Source organism: Dipteris shenzhenensis, chromosome 30, assembly GCF_047967505.1.
Source record: "Dipteris shenzhenensis isolate YYH24624 ecotype China chromosome 30, Dip_SZ_1.0, whole genome shotgun sequence".
NCBI lineage: Eukaryota > Viridiplantae > Streptophyta > Polypodiopsida > Gleicheniales > Dipteridaceae > Dipteris > Dipteris shenzhenensis.
The window spans coordinates 46,199,978-46,214,995 of NC_141625.1; the positions used below are offsets into that span (position 1 = coordinate 46,199,978).

The 15,018-nt window shown below is 41.2% G+C and overlaps 1 protein-coding gene across 3 annotated transcripts in view; it reads left to right on the forward strand.

Annotated features, from left to right (window-relative positions):
- The first annotated feature begins 9,299 nt into the window (after positions 1-9,299).
- EER5 (proteasome family protein) overlaps positions 9,300-15,018 on the forward strand; it is a 72,804-nt gene continuing 67,085 nt past the window's right edge. For all 3 annotated transcript variants that reach the window (XR_015543934.1, XR_015543935.1, XM_087401450.1), the window contains exons 1-4: positions 9,300-9,651; positions 9,739-9,875; positions 9,958-10,051; positions 10,166-10,255. Coding sequence is in view for 1 of the 3 variants with exons in the window: in XM_087401450.1 (XP_087257576.1) it covers positions 9,475-9,651; positions 9,739-9,875; positions 9,958-10,051; positions 10,166-10,255 (498 nt within the window). In the remaining 2 variants the exon portion in view is untranslated. The remainder of the gene's footprint in view (positions 9,652-9,738; positions 9,876-9,957; positions 10,052-10,165; positions 10,256-15,018) is intronic.

The following is a 15,018-nucleotide window of genomic DNA, read 5'->3' on the forward strand; positions in this document are numbered from 1 at the left end:
GCTAGGTAGATTTAAATGGCTAAATGCCATATGGATAATGTGTTGGATATGTTAATTGATTAATATAAATGGTGCACTCACACATGTAGGTCCTAGGATAGGAATGGGTAGGAATGCATGGGTGCATTAATAAATGGTAGGCATAAAGTGTCATAGGCTAAGGGTAGAATAATGGGGTATGCCCAATGGATGGATCCCAAGAGGCATGAGAGGTTGTGACCTCTCGTATGCATGGAATGTGTGCATGATGCATGGAATGTGTGCATGAGGCATTATGCATTAATATATGTGGTTTGTGGATTGCATGAGCATGGTAGATTGGTCAATAGCAAAAGTACACTCACGGGGGCACTCCTTCCACCCCATTTGGAGGGCCAATACTTCTCTAATTATGCATCATTCTCTCACACATGTGCATCCTCCAACCGGTACGTGACAAGTGGTATCAGAATAGTGATCCTCTAACTGTGGGGACTTGACATGTGGAAGCTGCAACATCAGCGTGATAGCAATGCACAAAGAAATTTACCAGGGGGCTCTCTAATTCTTCATTTTCTCTCCGTAGATTTTGTGATAAGAAAAGTGACTAATGAAATAAAAAGAAAGAATAGGGATAAGTGGTAATATTGACTAAGGATATGGTGCATAATGGTAGCCAAATTTATCTCTTTTGTCTGATTGTGTGGACCTGTCATGGCCGCAGATGCCCGCATGGTGCATACCTTTGTGGTCATTTGAGTCTTTGACTCGTTTTTAATGAGGCTTTGTATAAGGCCTTGCATAAGGCCTTGTGTAGGCTTATTGGAAGGCCTTGAGTAAGGCCTTGTGTCGCATGGCACACAGTGCCCCAAACTGCACGTGCGACCCATGCCGCAAATCACAGCCACGCTGCAGCCCAAGCTTAGCCTCTGCAGTTAGCTCGATTATTTGTGCCCCTGAGAACCGGATGGCACGTCATAATTTGCATCGCAAATAGCAATGGAAAAAGCACGTTGTGTCACCTTTGACATCTGTCGCCTGCAACCATGTCACCCCATCATCCTTATCATGTAGCGTCGTGATCCGTGTTGCATGCAACCCCTATAGCACTCTGTCGTGCCCACATACCTATTGCCTATGCCCCTCCTATAGCTGCCTCTGACCTCTGCCCTGCCACGTGTCAAATCTGCCAAGTGTGCAGCCGTCATGCCATCAACTCCCTTCCCTTTAATTAAGTACCCCCTCCTCTAAGGCTCTAAGTACCCCTTTCTTTAAGGCTCTTTTCCCCCCCTCCTCTAAGGCTCTAAGTACCCCCTCTCCTTACTTAGTCCCCTCTCCTTATTAGTCCCTCTAAGTCCTCATTTGCTCTAAGTTCCTCTAAGTTCCTCTAAGTCCCTCTAGTTCCTAATTTTCCCCCTTCCCTTAGTTCCCCTTCTCTTGTAGTGTAATTTTTAAAAAAAAGATAGAATGAAAAGAAGTTTAAAATATATTTATAAAACATAAAGCTTAAAAGAAAAAAATTAAAATTAAAAGACAACATTAAAAAAAAAGAGAGAGATTATTGAGAAAACAAAAGGAAAAAGGATTATTTATTTAAAAAAAGAGGTCAGATAATTAAAGGACAGAAATAGGTTAGTAAACGTGATAGGAAAAAAAAAGAAGAATAGTTACATTATTCGAGATATAAAATAAAGGAAATATCAAAGAAAATAAAAAGAATTGGGATTTGAAAAAGAAGTAATTTGTAGGATATAGAACTTAGGAAAGATTATGAGAGCATAAAATCAAGGGGTACCATAGATGAAGTGTGGTCGCTTCACAATTAGCAAGGAGGGGACTGCTATAGAGCACTATTTAAGAAAAAGTGAAGGCTACAAAAGTGGAGGAAACTCGAATAGAATACACAATTGTGTGATGATGACAAGGGTCAAAGAATTGATCTACTTAAACTTAAGATGAGCATTTACGATAATGAATTAATAATGCATTTGCTTGTAGGCTAATGAAGTAATAAATGCATTTGCATCTAGGATCATGCGTAAAAATAGGAAAAACTCAAGAATGGAGCACGTGCACAACTATTACTTTGGAAATGTACACAATGGTATCATATAGAGACACTCGATAAGGATTCTTTGGAAGGCATCCATGGTGCCAAGGGTCTTGAAGCTGGAGTACTAGAGATGGTTAAGTCATTCTCTTAGGTTGGGTTGATGAGCCAAGGTAGTACTTGGACTATTCCCAAGCAAGAGGGTGCTATACATGGTCATAGGTGGTGGATATGTAAACGCTTAGTAAGGTCTGGTGACCTTGGAGAGATCTCAAGTAATTGGTGAGTCATGGACGCATGACTATGGGTGGATCCGCAATTAGACCTAGTGGTCTAGAATGAGTACTAAAGTAAGATCTGGTGATCTTGATCTTGTAAGTTAGGCCTATTTTGTAAGTTTTGGGTTTGATCAACCTAAAACTAATGGTTCCAAACTGGTCACTTGGAACTTGGACCAATGCAAGCATATGAGAGATAGATTAGGAAATGGTATCCTATTAGAAAGGAAAAATAGAATGGAAATGTATTCTTACTAACCCTAATGGATAAAGTTAAATTAGTCTTTGTAGGAATGTCCAAAGCAAAGGAGTATATGGATGACACAACAAGAAAGATAAACACTATGTCTTTCTTATTGACTTATTTGAAAATTTGCTTTGAAGGAACATGCTAATGTTGGACTTGTTAGCAGGACCCAGAAATGAAGATGAAACATTGAAGATGTTGTATGGACGTATATTCAAGAACCTAATGAGTGCTAAAGATCATGAAGACAAAGAAGAATACCTAGTAGATGAGGACATCTTTGTCCCAAGCAAGAGGGCATGTCACGACACGATTTTGTAGTCTAGAATGTACTAGGCTAGCATGATTAAATGTAATAATTAGTAAGTAGGCTAGGTAGGTTTAAATGGCTAAATGCCATATGGATAATGTATTGGATATGTTAATTGATTTATCCATATGGCTAAATGCCATATGGATAATGTATTGGATATGTTAATTGATTAATATAAATGGTGCACTCACACATGTAGGTCCTAGGATAGGAATGGGTAGGAATGCATGGGTGCATTAATAAATCTTAGGCATAAAGTGTCATAGGCTAAGGGTAGAATAATGGGGTATGCCCAAGGGATGGATTCCAAGAGGAATGAGAGGTTGTGACCTCTCGTATGCATGGAATGTGTGCATGAGGCATTATGCATTAATATATGTGGTTTGTGGATTGCATGAGCATGGTAGATTGGTCAATAGCAAAAGTACACTCACGTGGGCACTCCTTCCACCCCATTTGGAGGGCCAATACTTCTCTAATTTTGCATCATTCTCTCACACGTGTGCATCCTCCAACCGGTACATGACAGGCATAATGACTTTGACTTTTGCATACCCTCAATCATGAGATATATTATGTTAGGTTAATTGGCGTAACGATTGTGACTGATGTTTGCAACATAGTTTCCTCTTCCATGAAATTTCCTTTATTACTACTGGATTAAACACCTTAATCATGTTTCTTCTTGTAACAATCTCTCTCATAATGTCCAAACTTATGACAACAATTGCATCATATTTTAGCATGTTACTAGATGCATTTCTCTTCGTTAAAATTTTACTCTATTGAATGATTTCTTCTTGGATACTAATGTTGATGATTATGTTGTTGATGTTGAGACTATTGTTAAAGGCATGTGATGTACAAAATAAACAAATTACAATATTTCCAATGATACAATGCCATTATCTCTTTATACTATGAACTTTGCTCACTATCTTGTAAATGCTTGCATTCCAAGATATGTAAGGAGTGTGAAACAACATGTGAGGGAAGGGACTAACTCTAATAGGAACTAGTTTGGTGATTTTAGGTAAGGGCTCGAATAGCATTGTGGAGTTAAATCTCCCCTTATGCCAAACCAACTACCACAACAATGAAAAGAAAGAAATAATTTCTTTTCCTATTTATTTTTAATGTGTTGGGATCAAACACATCAATCAAGAGGCTTCGTGGCTCTAATGTAGAGGCTCAAAGTAGTCAGATGCAAGTGTCAAAACTTGTGCATGATATGATGAGTGTGAGAGCTCAAGAAACAAGGCACTTTTTCTTTTTGTACTACCTCCAAATTCTTCCTAGATCAACAAATATGGCTTGCCAAACTTTGATCAAGAAAGGGGGTAAAAAAGTGGTGCAGTATGTGGCTATGAAGATGTGTTGTTGTGGAGCATAGTGATAATGTGGTAGGAGTGTTACACATGCAGAGTGCACAATATGCTTAGTGATGGTTAATAGTACATCGGTGGCACTGTATGTGACACATGGAAATGATGAGGTGGTAAGATTACTACGTGGTTGTGTGGACCACCATGTATCACATGTCGCAATGTTGATGGGGCAATGGAACCTTGCAAGCTAATGATGTGGCTCTTTCCACGTTTTATGGTGATGTGGGAGATAAGAATCATGCTAGTCGACCACATGTACTACCATGTGTTAAAGTCCTTACCTAACCCTATGGGTGACCCTATCATGGGTGACGCTTGTCCTATCCTGTGGGTGATCAATCTTCCACATGACTATCTTCTCCTAGATGCTCTGTGGGGAGGATCTTTTAGAACTCATCAATGTATTTTATGACACTTGTCTTCCCAACTAAGTCAAAATATGGTTCTTATTATTTTTCTTATTGGATGATGGCAGGTATGCAGACTATCCTCTTCAATAAAAGAGATGCTTGTTAGGACTTCACCAAGCTCTAATTTTCTGCAAAAACATTATTGGCACTTCTTGTCAAAAACTCTTGTATACTTTTTATCCAATTTCATAGGTGCTTTACCTACATACTCAAACTCTTCCTTAAGGCTTGTACACACGCATGTGTGATATACCTACCTAGCAAAAAGAAGGTGATTGGCACTAAGTGGGTTTGAAACCTCAAATATAAATCCAATGGTACATTGGAGAAGTACAAGGTAGGGTCAGTGGCATAATAATTATAACTTTCCTCCCGCAGTGAGAATGACCATTGCCCATTAATGATAATAAATGTTAGAAATGGATGTGAAGAATGAAGAGTTTGAGGAGGAGATATACATGGCACCATCATCAAGCTTTGAAATGCCTAGATTATGCTGACTTTTGGAGGCACGTATGAGCTAAAGCGAGCCCCCAAAGTATGGTATTAGTGAATATACAACTTTTTCTTTATTTCTTAGGCTACATAAAAGTCCATATGAAATCTTGTATGTATTTTTGTAAAGAGAGCAGGTACATGCTCATAGTCCTCTATGTGGACAGTCTGTTATGATAGTAGACCACGAAGAAAAGATAAAACAAATGCAATTACTGATGAGTTTTGTGTGTGAGTTAATAGACTTGGGACATGAATTTTTTGTTTGGATCTTGCAAGTTTGGCAGCAATGAAACAACATTTTTAGTTCTTAACAAAGGAATGCAAAAGGAATTTGGCATGGCTGAGTGCAAGTCAATGGTCACACTTATGGAGGTTGACACAAAGCTCTCATTGGAAGGTTCTTCACTTGTGGATGAGAAGTTGGTGGGGAGTATGATATATTGTTGTGCAATACAAGGCTTGAAATTAGTTTTGTAGTTGGTGCATTGAGAAGGTTCTCAAGTAAGCCTTGACAGAACCATTGGAAAGTAGGGGTGTGCATGTCGAAGTACATCAAATGTACTATTGACTATGGCATCATCAGGCAGTACCTTGACTAGATATTGTAACTCAGGATTGTGATTCCTACAAGTTTATTTTTGGTTACTATTTTATTTTAAGTTCATATATCATTTATTGGATCATCAAGAAGCAAGCTGCAGTGGCACTATCTTTGTACAGGCTAAGTATAGGCTAAGTATAAGGTAGCATGCTTTGCAGTTGATGTGTTGAGCAGTTTCTCAAATAAACCTTGAGAGAACCATTGGGAAGCAAGGATGTGCTTATTGCAATACATCACCCTTTTCAAGAGTTGGATGAATGGTTTTAATTTAATCTTGCTACCAATTTTCATAAGAGCACATCAAGGTTTCTTGGCTAAGGATCGTAACTAGTGAAGATGGACTTAGAGTGCTCTAGGGATGAGCTACTCTATTTTCTATCTAGTGGAGATGGACTTAGAGTGTTCTAGGGACAAGCTGCTCTATTTTTTCAAGGGGATGATGTCCTCTGGGGATTTCGCATTCTCCTAGATTCTCCATCAAGGACCTTGAGCCCAATTTGGTTCAATTTTATAGATTTGCATTTTTGGCTTGAGTGGCTTGCTCAATTGGTACCATGCTTTACATGCTCCTTTGTTTTGGATTTTGGAACTAGCCCTTGGATTGTGAATTAGCACTCAGACTTAGAATTGATATTGATACTTGGAACTTACACCTAGATCTAGAACTACCACGTAGACCTAGAACTAGCACTTGAACCCAAAATTGGTCCTTGGATTTGAAACAGGCACCCAAACCTAGAAGATACACTCAGATTAGGAATTGGCCCTTTGAGCCAAAACTATAACTTGGATTTAGAAATTTCAGCCAAGTGAATCCTACCTAGCTGAGTGCTAGGTCTACAAATATTGTCTCCTAACCATTTGGCCACTCTCGATGACCATCCAATATGTCTTTGGGAACTACTTGATGCTTAGTGCTAGAAACAATGGCTACTCCTCATAATGGGGGCCTTACAACATAACAACACTTCTCACCCTCTAGTGACTATCATCTGAGGGTGAAGCATTGAGAAAATGCATTCCTAGGCCCCTTCAATGTCCATCTAGGGGTGAACTACCTTCATGGTCCGACGAAGATAATTATGATGTAACAAATCTCTCCCAAGGGAATCGGTTAAGATATATGTATGGTTATCTATTGTAGGGTAGTAGACCAATTCCACATCTGCATCCATGATGAGCTCACACACAAAGTGATATTGAATCTCAATGTGCTTTGTGCAAGCAAGCGTGGAACATAGAATTCTTTGCAATTGAACGAGCTTTGGTTGTCACATATAACGTCTTTATAGCTCCCTTTGGTGCATCTCTTATATCCTCCAATATCCACCTCAACTAAAGTGCTTCACATAAAGCAAGGCATGCTACCTTATACTTAGCCTCTACAGAAGATAGTGCCATTATGGGTTGCTTCATAATGATCCAAAAAATGATACATGAACTAAACATAAAACAGTAACCCAAAATAGACTTTGAGAAATCACAATCTCTTGCCCAATTTGAAATCAATTTGTGAAGGTGATGCCATACTCAATAGTACCTTTGATGAAGTTGGACAGGTTGACGTATAGCTCGATTGAAAGAATAGTTGGGCTAGAGCAATTAGTTGACCGCTCTATTAGAACTATTCGACACATTCAATAGGGGTGAGGGGCTATCCCTCCTCACCTATATAGGGGCCATTGACTCCCCATGACTGACTAGAAAAAAGAACCATCATAAATTTCATGTATTTTGCCTATTCTGCATGACTATAGTTCATGGTTGACCATTGCTTGTGCTAAGATTGCTTGCTTAGCTTCTTTTTTGCTATGTGTGGCTTTTACCGGAGGTATTGCTAGGTTTCTTTCTCCTTGCAATTGTTCGATTCTTTGTTTAGACATAGGTTTGGTGCTCCATGTGGTGTTGATGTTTTCAAATATAATTGTGTGCTGTGTGAATGTAGTTCTCTAATGAAGCTTAACTCCTTTGCTACTAGAAACTAGGACCGTTGAAGCAAACACTATTTGCAAAAAGATTCTTTGACACTCAGTTCTAAGGAATTCCTTTGCTATTAGAAAGTAGGGTTGTTGAAGCAAACACGGTTTCCAACAAGATCCTTTGACACTTTCAATACTAAGGAAAAATCTAATTTTGTCATATGAAAAATCTATTGTCCAAGAAACTATCCATGATTATATTATTCATGAAATTCTCGATCGTGACTCCCAAGGAAGGTCCCATTCCCTCGGCTTATAAATATATGAAAGAAACTATGGACAAGGAAGCTATTATCTCTCTGCCCACACTTACGTTGATAATAATAATAATAACAAATAAATAAATATGTGTGTGCGTGTGTGTGTACAAATATGAGCATTTGCTTGCATGATGGGATTAAGGGGACGTTTGCATGCCGATTTCTTTGGAAGCATGTGAGATAAAAGCCAATTTTATTCATTTGCATCATTTTTTTGTGTGGTAGCAAGGCAAGTATAGTTGGAAGCATACGACACCATGTTCTTCAAGATGCAAAAAATAATAATCAAAAGAGGTAAGTCCATAAATAAAATAAGTCAATTTTTAAAATGTGTTTGAACAAGATTTATTTTGCAACAAAAAACAATGCAAACAGAAGCTCTTTTACTAGTTCAAAATCAAAGTCGAACAATAATCCATAACAAAAATGCCCAAATCAATAGATGACAATATTCATGAATCAATGTACTTCCACAAGAATATGCGTATGAATTCCACTCACATGAAGAGTTCCACTCCTTGATGGCCAAAGTCACATAGATATTAGCATAAAATGAAAGAAATCAAGAACGTTGCATATGGTCTAACGAAGCATATCATATAGAAACTATCAAAGAAAGAAGAAGAGATTACTAAGACCTTACTCATACAGAAGCCAAGCCATGGTTAACAAACACATAATAGGAATTTTGATGTGTTGTTTGATTATTAGTTGCTTCACCTTCAACATTGAGCTCGAGGAACTTGTCGAATTAATTGAACATTAGTAGACACAGTAAACGAGAGAAAATAATGGCCAATCACAAAAATAAGATCACATATAAAGTAGATCCAAAGTCATCTTCCCACCTCCACCGAGCATCCATAACAAAGGTAAACCATCAGTCAAAACAAAGATCAAAATAAAAGCACAACTTCATACTTTTGCTCACTACACACGTAGGAACACGCCAAGAGAACATAGAGATTAGAAATAAAGGGTAGATGTAGTTCATTTATTGCATCGATTGCTAAGACACATCAAAAGTACATTCGACAAACTAGAAACATCAAGACAAAACTAACCCTCCTAGTTAAAATGGTAGATGATTCAACACATTCAAATTTCAAGCCATTCAACGAGCACTTTCAATTTACACGAGTGGATGGCCTCACATTTCACCTCACGACTAGATCTAATTGAACATGTGGGATTTAAAAAAGAAATAAAAATAAAATGATCAATGTTCATAGAAAACCTGCAAACTATATACAATGAACGTGCAAAATTTACATTTCCACCTGTAAAAAGCAGTTTCGAAATTTTGCAAACTTGGACAATTTAGCCATATTTTAGCGAAAAAATATCCAGATCCTCAAGAAAAACCTTGAAAATTTGAAACCTGAAGTTTTGTGACCTGTTGAGAAGAATGTCTTCTGTTGTCACAAGAATTAGTTGGTTCAGTGGTGTTGCATAGCATCCGGTTTCAGAAATGGCTTTCGGTTCCTCGAACGTGATCCAGGAAGGGAACCGACGGCTCGTTGATTACGTGACCCAAATAATCGATGCTCTCAATTCGCAGGATGGATACGCTTTGAGAGAGCTTCTCACAATCACTTCTACGACTTCTTACCGAGGGTCCGTCGCTATGGCTCTGGACGTTGTTAAGGTTAGACTTGTCCCTCGCAGGAACTCTTTAATTAGAATTCAAGTTCAAATTTTGCAGCCACTCATTGCGCTTGTAATCTTACCACAGGATGCGTCCAGGATAGTCAAGCAAACTGACAAGCATGGCCAACTTGGGGATATGCTCGTGCAGCACATGCGCTGTATGCAGAGCTATCATCACAAACACTTTGTGGATGCATACAATGGTTTGGAGAAATCAGCGAAGTATCCTTCACGGTTGCTTATGGTCGGTTTTGGGTGACGTTCTTTTCGTATTGTTAGCTCTGGAGTTTCCTCAGCTGTGCAGTGCCTTCCTGCAAGAATTTCGAAACTGGGAGACAGCTTGGGCGATGGATGCGTTGTACACTATCGTTTATGAGTTGAGAACAATGGCTGAAATGGTTAGATTCAAGAACCGCAAGTAAACTGGCGTTGCTTCATTCCTCTTTCAGAGATTTTTCTTTTCAAAATGCTGTCATATACTCATACCGTTGCTCTTCATCTTCGTGCTTCAGGCGGACAGTGAAATGGCAGTGCTTGGAAGAACCCCAGACAAGTTAAAAGGGGCAGGTTCCTTTTTGATGAAGGTTTTCGGAGCCCTTGCAGTAAGTGTTGTGGTCATTCTTCTCCGTCAATGGCCCAATCATTGTGGTACCTTAGTGCTGTTTTATGAAATGTGAAAGTTGGCTGATTGTGAAGGATGCGTTGCTGTAATAGGGTGTTTGTGATTGAGATGAGCTAGCTCATCAAATTGGAAAGCAAGAAACTCAGTACGAAGAGCTTTTTATAAATGGATGCTCAAGTATGTGTGGGTGTGTGGATTGGTATGTTTTGAGAGCATATGTTTATACTATTACACCCACCGTTGGGCGCTATGCGTGATGGTTTTCAACCTTGTGAGTGACTGTCGTGAGATCAAAACTGCACTATTTGTTGTGGTTTTAGAGGATGAGTTTGGGCATGATCCTATATTCATGTAGATATTTATAATGCACTAAGAATACATGCATTAATGAGCCCTGCTGAAGTAGAAGCTTCCAAGGCTCAAAGCTTGGAGCAAGATCCTGTACAAGAAGCTTGCCAGGGAGGGCTTGACTCTCTGCCGAGCTACTCTAGCTGCGTGCCATCCAACCCTGCCCACAAGAATCACATACCAAGGGTCTAAGCTGCCCCATTCATCCTTTGCAAAAGCACGAGCAAGACACTATATTCCGAACCTTTTCCAGCAGGAGCTAGTTAACCACCAAAGCTCTCCCTACCAAAGAAAGTTTGGCGTAGCTCCAGGAGAGAAGCTTCCAGTGCACACTCTCTAAGACGGGAGCAATCTGCTGCTCAAACAAGATGTCCTCGCACAAAGGTATCTCGATGTTTTTCTCCCTCCAACATGTGAATGAAGCAAGCAACCATAAGGAAGGGGAAGTTATTGATGAGAGCTCATGAGAGATCAATACACTCTAACTCAGTGCAATCCATGGAATGGAAACAAAACTAGTTCAACAGCAAAGATGTGCCATCATTTTATGGAGATGAAGTTCTTCTCCCTGTACGTTCTTCTCACTCAAATGTTCATTCTCTTGTGCATGTGTAGCATGGCACCTTGTACATTCGTACTTGAGTGCCTCCGTACTCCAGCACTCATACACTCGCACCATGGCGTTTCCTGTGCCCCTACATTCATTCTGCATTTGTTACCACAGCATTCTTATACAATGCACCATGGCGCTCCCCATACCCATGCATTCCTCATACGTAGCTCTTCGTTCCTCGGTCATCGTCAAAGTCTCCCATAGGCCCACCTTTCCCATTACAATTTCACTCTATTGAGCTCATAGGTCTAGCCTCTTGTCCTCTCACACTCTTCCTCATTCTTTGGTGTACAAATGACAATCTCCTCAATCATCTTTGTCTCCTTCATCATCTTCCTCTCTTCGACACATCCACTTGTGGTCACTAGTCACTTCTCCCATTTGTCCTGTCTTATTTGCCGAGCCATCGTACTCCATTGCTCGTCTCCTTGATGACTCCCGGATTCCATCAACCTTGCAGATGTGCAATGTATCTCATTCTCGTATAACATGTTGATTTTATAAGATTAGGTGGAGGGTGATCCAGTATAACTGAACAAGCTCTACAAGCTGAAATCTTCACTCATTTGAGACGACTCCTTCCTTGAGTCTGCAGGCCATAGAGATTCCCCGTTGGCTACATGAGTTTTCTAGTCTATTGAGAACGGTTCTTCAAGCCACATTGGTAGTTGGAGAGGAGACTTTAGGTGCACTTCTTCTCCTACACCACCCGCATCCGCAAACGACTATAGCTGGATGTCCCTCATGGAGCTTCTGGTGGGAGCAGCATTGGTTGGAGCAACAAGTACCACATGAGGTCCTCACTAGATTTTGGACCTGCCTACAGACTAGCCTCTACCTGAGGAAGATCTCATGCTTCTTGTGATTGGTGGCCCACGAAGGCCTTCCTGTTGGCCCTTGACTGGAGCAAATGAGGAGAGATGAGGCTTGTCATTGTTGCAGGGCAAGGGATGTAGAGATGATTGCCCACTGCCTGTGGAGCTGCCATGTGGCTTAGAGGATCTTGTAGTGCTTCCTAAGGATTGTTGCTAAGATGTGAAGGATCCGATGGGTATTCACATGGCATGGTGGGTTGGTTGATAGAGGGGCGACATTCCTTCTCCATAGAGATGATCTTCCCAGCCTACTTGATACATGGGGAGAGCATCATTAGTTAGGGTATACAAGCTTCATGCTTCCTTCTCATCAGTGCTTAGAGCTTGAGCCGAAGGATACTGTCTGGGAGGTTGTGGCCAGCATTACTGCCTAGAATGTTTGGGTTACACACTGCAGCCTAGTGACGGTGTTGGAAGTCAATGTCCCCCACCTGTGAGCCCCCATATGAGGGGGACATGGGGGGGTGTATGACTGCGAGGGGGATGGATTATGGGGGACCATCATGGGCTGCAGCATGCAAGCATATGGCTGCGCAGCAGGAGCTCCAAGGCAGGCTGGAAAGGGCGTGGCAGCAGCAGGAAACACAACCCCTGGCAGCCCTATTCATAGGCTGCCCAGGGGGGGAGTTATAGCTGACCAGGCTGGTCGGTCCAGCCCTGGTAGCCGACTAGGCAGTCGGCCTATCCAAAGGGGCAGCAGCCTCCTATATAAACCCCCCTTCCCCCTCACGTCTCCATAAGCTACAGAAGCCAACAGAGGCAGCGCGGAGCAGGAGAAGCCCTACAGGGAGTTCTCAGTCTGTAGTCCAGAACTTGCTGGTCCTTTTGTGCTCACCTTGAGCTGTGTTTTGCCGACTTCTTGGTGGAGGAATTATATCTGAGTTCTCTCTCTCTCTCTCTCTCTCTCTCTCTCTCTCTCGTGTACGCTGTTTATGCTCTATTGTTTGAGTGAGGTATGCAAGTCATTTCCAACATGGTATCAGAGGACGGCGGTTCCCAGTGTTAGAATTATAGATATAATTCAGCAGTGACCAATGTAATATAATAAGCTAGTTAGGGGCACTTTTCCCTCTTTAAGAGGTTTTTCCCCCTAACCGCAGTTAGTTCACTAACTATGGTTAGTGACTAGTTAGGTTTTGTCACTAGGACAAGACCTTATCTTTCTTTCATTGTGTTGTACTCTCACACTCTTCTATTGCAACTAAGCTTTCAGCTTCCAAGCTTCTAGCTCTCACTCTCTCTTGCTCTCTTTCACTCTCTTTACTCACATTTGGTATCAGAGCAGGTTCAAGAACTTCAGGCTCCCTGCTCCCTTCAGTTCCAGCCCTTTGCCTCAAGCTTCAGCCTGCTTCAACTCGTGCGTACAGTCTGTACGACTGTACGGAATCCCGACGTACAGTGCCGTAAAGCCTCCGTACAGATCCCGTAAAGCCTCCGTATAGTTCCCGTGCAGCGCCGTACAGCTTACGTACAGCGCCGTACAGATCGCCGTACCTACGTCGTTTCTCCCTGTACAGATTCGTCGTATAGCGCCGTCACTTCCGTACCTGCGCTGTCACGTCCGTACCTGCATGTACACCTGCCGTCGTACTTGCTCGCCGTACCAATCGTACAATCCGCACAGTGCCGTACCAACTATACGGCACTTCCGTACTGTTTTCAATACAGTGATTCCGTACTCATTCTGCTTCCGTACAGCAGGTAGCTACTTGGTTTCGTACAAGAGAACTAGCAGGTGATCTTTGGCAGGAAAATTTTGCAGACAGCCATTGTTTGGCTCAGTATTTTGGGAGTACATTTGGGGCATTTTGTATATTGCAGACATTGCAATCATTGTGTAGTTTCGGAGCTACATCTGGAGCAAAAATTGCAGATTTTGTCTAAAATTTGGGGCTTTTACAGACAGATCTGCAGATCTAGTCTGAAATTTGGGGCTTTTATTCAAAAATTGCAGATTTGGGGCTTTTAGTAATTTTACCCCTTTCTGGTTGCAATTTCAAGCCACAAATTGGGGCTTTTGTGTTGGGAGAGCATTTTTTGGAGTAATCAGCTCATACTGCCTTTCTTGGAGTGTTTGAAGCACTTTTGGCAGATTTTGGAGAGTTTTTGATGCTTGGACAGATTTCTGACAGTGCAAGTATAGAAATCTAAGTTGCATTTACAGCCCGTGCTTGGCTGTGTTTTTTTTTGGGAGTTGTGCATTTCATTCCCAGTAAGGGAATTCAGCTTTGTATCTGCTTCAATCTTTTTCTCAGAAATGGCCCATCAAAATCAGAATGAGTTCCAGTTCGGTGGTCTTTCACAAGAAGACAAGTTGGATGGTACCAACTACTCCCTCTGGAGTTTCATGGTACGTAATATTCTGATTTCTCGAAATTTATGGGATTATGTCAATGGGGATGAGATCCGACCAGCAGATATTGCACCTGCTACCCCTCCTCAGCAAGGAGGTGGAAGAGGTCGTGCACAGGGTGCAGCTGCAGGACAAGTTGTTGGTGCAGCTACAGTCACTACTTCAGAGCAGAAGAGATGGGATTCACGGGATGCCTTAGCTTTGTCATGCATCTCTCTTTCAGTGAAAAGATCTATCATTCCGCATATCCGGTCGTGTAAGACCTCCAGGGCAGCGTGGGATATCTTGGAAAGCATGTATGCAGCACGGAATGATGCAAGGGTATCTTTCTTGAAAAGAGAGTTGAGCAATACACATATGGAGGAGGGTGACTCCATGTCAGTCCACCTCACAAAGCTACAGGATCTCAGAGAGCAATTGTTAAACATAGATGAAATTATTCCTGATTCAGAGATGATTACAACCACTCTGAATTCTCTTCCAGAGTCTTATCTCAGCTTTCACACTTCGCTGAACTTATCATTGAGGGGGGGTGCAAATCCCCTCACTTTTCA